At 41.7% G+C, this 4,772-nt stretch overlaps 1 protein-coding gene across 1 annotated transcript; it reads left to right on the top strand.

The window, feature by feature from the left end:
• Positions 1 to 593: 593 nt before the first annotated feature.
• RSRP1 (arginine and serine rich protein 1) lies at positions 594 to 4,695 on the top strand. Its single transcript, XM_006019269.3, has 4 exons — positions 594 to 1,816; positions 2,045 to 2,199; positions 3,502 to 3,585; positions 4,160 to 4,695. The coding sequence occupies exons 1-4, from the start codon at positions 1,114 to 1,116 to the stop codon at positions 4,343 to 4,345; spliced, it is 1,128 nt and encodes a 375-aa protein (XP_006019331.2). The 5' UTR covers positions 594 to 1,113; the 3' UTR covers positions 4,346 to 4,695.
• Positions 4,696 to 4,772: the final 77 nt, after the last annotated feature.

A 4,772-nucleotide genomic window follows, 5' to 3' on the forward strand; every position in this document is an offset into this window, starting at 1 on the left:
TGCCCCCGTCTCGTCCCGGCGGGGTTCGGTCGTGCGCGCGCGTGTGCGGCAGCGTTCGTTCTCGACACGGAAACGTGCTTGTGTTTGGGTGGGCAGGCGCGTGTAAGCAGGAAGCGGGCGAGACTGCCGCCTCTCTCGCGATGGGACAGCAGTGTCCCTGCTTTGATGCTGCAGGCCTGGCGCGGAAGAGCTGCAGCACTGGCCGGTTCTTGCGTTGAGCCAGCATGGACCACAAATTCAGAGGATAAAACATGGCAGTTTTGTTTACTTGAGGGGAAAAACGCACCCGGGTCATGGTGGGGGGGAGAAAGGAGAGGCGGGGGCGGCTCGAGCAGGTGATCACGGCTAAAATGGCTGCTAGTGGCAGCCATTTTAGTTATTAGCATACTGTTTCTAACGTCTTTTCAAATGCGTATGTAAATGCTGATGAAATGGGCTATGAACTTCGCTAGCCCCTTCCATCCAGGAAGAGCTCGCACCCACTGCTGAAACTTCCTTAGCCTGATGAAGGGTTTTTGAACCCGAAAGCTTGCTTAATAACTATTCTCCGACCATTTGAGTTGGTCTAATAAAAGATATCAAACTCACCCGAAGAACCTTGTCTGCCGCTAGCCCCTTGATGAATTGTAGCCCCTGTCCAACGCTTGCTGCTGTGTTTGCAAGTGGCTTCTAAACAAGAAAGCGGGCTGCGCTACAGCCGGACAGGGAAACGACTTCACAGATTGCTTTTTCCATTTAAAATTCTATATCTGGGTATGGAAAACTACAGCAAACCCAACCCTGGATAAGTTGTTGAAATGAAATTCTCTTGGCTGTCGTGGTCTGTGTTTGGAGGAATGCATCTTGATATTGAAGGGATATTTAAAAATTTAATTTGGCCATGGCTCGGTTTATTCTGTGAATGTGGCTGATTTTGCTTAAAGCTGTATTGCTAACTAGTATTTATAAAGCAGCTTAAAATCCTCATTTGATACATGACTTGAACTGCTTATTTAGAAACTTTAAATTCTTTTAAGTGAGGTTTTTCTCTCGTAAGGAAAGAAACTTTCATTAAACAGCTGTCAAGGTCACAGCATAAAAGAGGGGGTGGAGTTGTGAAAAACTTGACCTGGGATGTTCATTTCTCTAGGTAAAGTTTTGATTTATCCCCCGCCGCCAAATCTTACAAGAGCTTTTTGTTCCAAAACAGGAACTGAGACTGGGCATTCGAGTGGAACATCAGTCAAAGCAGAGACCATTGCTAAAAGCACTGGCACTGAGAAGGTGAAGGCTAATAAGACTGATGAGATGACAAACTTCATGGATGATTTAACTCTAAGCTCTCCAAAGGGGAGAAATTCCCACTCGAGGTCCAAAAGAAGTCGTGACAGATCAACATCAAGATCATCGAGCAGATCATCTTCCAGTTCGCAGTCCAGTTCAAGTTCTTCGTCTTCAGCTTCTTCAAGGAGTTGGAGCAGGTCTAGAACCAGGTCAAGGTCAAGAGCTAGAAGAAATGGTTCCAGGAGGTACAGACAGTACTCCAGATCGTATTCCAGAAGCCGTTCCAGATCACGTAGCTATCGATGTAGGGGAAGGTGCTATCCTAGGCACTACAGAAGATACCGCCGTTCTCCTCCAAGGTACAGATCGCGCAGTCGGTCGTGGTCTCGTGGAAGATCGTATTACAGAAGATCTTACTCTAGAAGCAGATCGCGATCAAGAGGCCGGCGTTACTATGGATTTGGGAGAACCATATATCCTGAAGCTTACAGAAACTGGAGAAACAGGTCGCGAACAAGATCCCGTAGTAGATCTCTCCATTTAAGTGAGAAAGGTACAGGCTTCTGCAAATACCAGTATATGTTTCTATTGTGTGGAAAGGGAATGACTGGAAGGTTATAGAGCTGCTGTGTAGGTCTGTATGAGCACAGAAAGCTACGGGGATTTTGTGGGGGAGGTTGCTGGTTTTTGCATGTTAAACTTAACTTTGCATTCTAGCTTAGGTGCATGTTTAGTTCTGTGTTGGTTGATGCACCAGACTTACTGTATACTTCCCCCCCAGATAAGAGGGAACTCCTGGAAATAGCCAAGGCTAATGCTGCCAAAGTCCTGGGAACAAATAACATTGTGTTGCCAGCTAGTTTGAGACTCAACACTGCTTCCAAAGAGACAAACAGCGGAAACCTGAAAAGTGAAGATGCTGCAGAGTCTACTGAGGTAAGTATGACCTGGAGTGTTTCCTACTTCAAAGGTAAACTTCTTCCTTTCTCTTTTCCCAAAATTCCTTGGAGACAAGCCTGCATGACTAACTGTTTTAACTTTTTTTATTTTTTTTGTTCTTAAGTTGCTTTGAAATTATCTCTTTGAAATATTTTTTGGGGGGGAAAATTGCTAACTCATCAAAATACCCCAAACCCTTTGTAGACCTGCTGATGCTGGAAGAGTACCTTGGAGTCTTGGAGGTGGTTGGTCCCCATGAATACATATGCTTTTCCACTAACGATAGGTTAGGAAGGCAGAAAGAACCTAGTTTGCTTGTGGGGGTTTTCTTGGGGTGGGGTTTGTTTATTGTTGTTTTTCCTCCAGTAGGAAATGACTCACTAGCCTATATGTAATTGGCAAATACAGTTGAGCTGAATCTAAGGTTTAATCACAAAATCGATTTTAATAGGCTTTTGTAAAGGTTAATCTTACTGCCTGGTGACTGTCAGTCTTTTTCATATGCAACAAACTGTTCCCAGAAATCCAGTACCCAAACACACATTGCATTTTACATACTTTATTTCTGTCTTATAGAAATCATGAATATGGTCTGCAGACATTGATGAAGAAAATCTGGTGGTAATCAAGGGACTTGGGCTATAGCTGCTGTCATTTTTAGGGGAGGGAAAGAAAGTTAATTCATTTTTAACAAACAAATTTTAGTTTTGCAGTATGTATGTTAATGGCTATTATCTGATACGCTGTAGGGAGCAAACCTATATGTCGTGTAGCAGCATCTTAAACTTAGTATTTCTGAATTAAACTTAACGAGGGTTTCGTGGACAACTAAACAAATGGTACAGGCAATCCCTGTCATAATGTATGCAATATATTCCAGATTGAGAGTACAGAAGAAGAGGCCTGCATCACCTGCAGATAAGTTTATTGTCCTTCTCCAAAGCTCTGCAGGGTTGATATACAGAACTTGTACACAACTTGCTATAACATTTCATTTCAGTGTATGTGAAATCTATGCTTGCAATAAGATGGTTACTGTTTAAAACTTGAGCATGGAGGTTGCACATGTAAATTGATACAGTTGTACTTTTGAAAATACCTAGATGTTTCCAAGTTAACTTCAGCACCACTTTTTTTTAATGTGCATCACCTTACTTTGTGGCTTTAGAGCTACTGATGATATAAATAGTCAAGACCAGCTTGTATTAGAATATTCATGTTCTAGTCTTTCTTACTACGTTATCTAATCGGGAAGAAACCTGGCTCCCTTCCATATAAACTTTGTATACTCTTCTTTAGCCATCTGGAAGACTTACGGAAGACTTGCTTAGAAGTGGAACTGAGAGAGCTACTGCACAGAGAGGCATTTCTTTTAGCCCTAATGTAAGTACATGTACAAGATATTCAATCTTGACTTCAGAAGACTGGGAGCTTGGACACTTGTGCCAAATGTAACTTGGCTAAGCAAAAGGATAGATACAGGGTAGTGGTTCCACCCCTAATTTTAGTTTAGATTTGATTGACAAAATTTATGAAATGCAGATGCAACTGACAACTCACGAAATGGTGTGGCTTGTGCATTAATGTATTGGGGGGGGGGGTTAAAAAAAACAAAAAACACAGAAAAAGAATTACTTGAACAGTTTACTTTTCTGCAAGTGAACCCAAGGTTACACATGCTAAGAATTGATACCCTCAGTGTTTTGGTAGTGTTGTAGCCATGGTGGTCCAGGAAATGAAACACAGGAATTTTTGTGGGTGGTGATCTGTTGGCCCAGCTGCACAATTTTGATCATTTAGACTTAGACATCAGACAAAAAGTCTTGCCTTTGGCATGCTGAGAGGGGCTTCCACAGACTATATAATTAATTCTTAAGCACCCTCCATTGTAGACAAATGTCTTGGACTATAGCTGTCTGCATGATATATTCTAAATAGGAGCTTTATTTCTTACCAGAACACAATGGCGAAGCCGGTAGCTCAGAAACCTGCAAGTCTCTCTGTTAAAGAGATAACAATTTCCCCAGGAAGAGATGATGACAGAAAAGGAAATCCTTATGGGCAATGGGTTCCTATCAAGAAAGAAGAAAACAACTCATTTTTAAACTTCTCTCCTAAAAGTGCACCCTTTCGAGCACGCTAATACTGCTTCCCTTGCTTTTCTATGAAGAGTTGTGATACTTAAGCATTCCAGTAATGAAGTCTGAACTCCTCCTACCAGGTTGAAGATCTTTGTTTTAATACTGAGTATTTACTGAGAGGTTTTTAATTTTGGAATATTAGGTTTGTCTTTCAGATAGAAGACTGAGCACAGTGGTCCAGAAATTACAGGTGGGAATCTTTGTATATTTTGTAAATAGCTTTTTGCAACACTGTAATGGATTAGAAATTACAGGTGGGTAATCTTTTCTAATGTTAGTTTAGCAGTCCGTGTTCTGAATACTTGTATTGTGTATCTGTTTACTTGAAATAAATAAAGCTTTAGTTTTTGAACCTGTCTCCTTGTGTCGTGTCCTGGGCCTGTGTGCGTGCATTAAGGTCACTTTTACTGATTCAACGAGACTTATTTC

This window comes from Alligator sinensis, unplaced genomic scaffold, assembly GCF_000455745.1.
Source record: "Alligator sinensis unplaced genomic scaffold, ASM45574v1 scaffold337_1, whole genome shotgun sequence".
Classification (NCBI taxonomy): domain Eukaryota; kingdom Metazoa; phylum Chordata; order Crocodylia; family Alligatoridae; genus Alligator; species Alligator sinensis.

Coding starts and splice junctions, on each gene's coding strand:
- RSRP1 (XM_006019269.3), top strand. CDS start 1,114: ATGTTCATTTCTCTAGGTAAAGTTTTGATTTATCCCCCGCCGCCAAAT. Junction 1,817..2,044: donor TCTCCATTTAAGTGAGAAAG/GTACAGGCTTCT, acceptor CTTCCCCCCCAG/ATAAGAGGGAACTCCTGGAA. Junction 3,586..4,159: donor GCATTTCTTTTAGCCCTAAT/GTAAGTACATGT, acceptor ATTTCTTACCAG/AACACAATGGCGAAGCCGGT.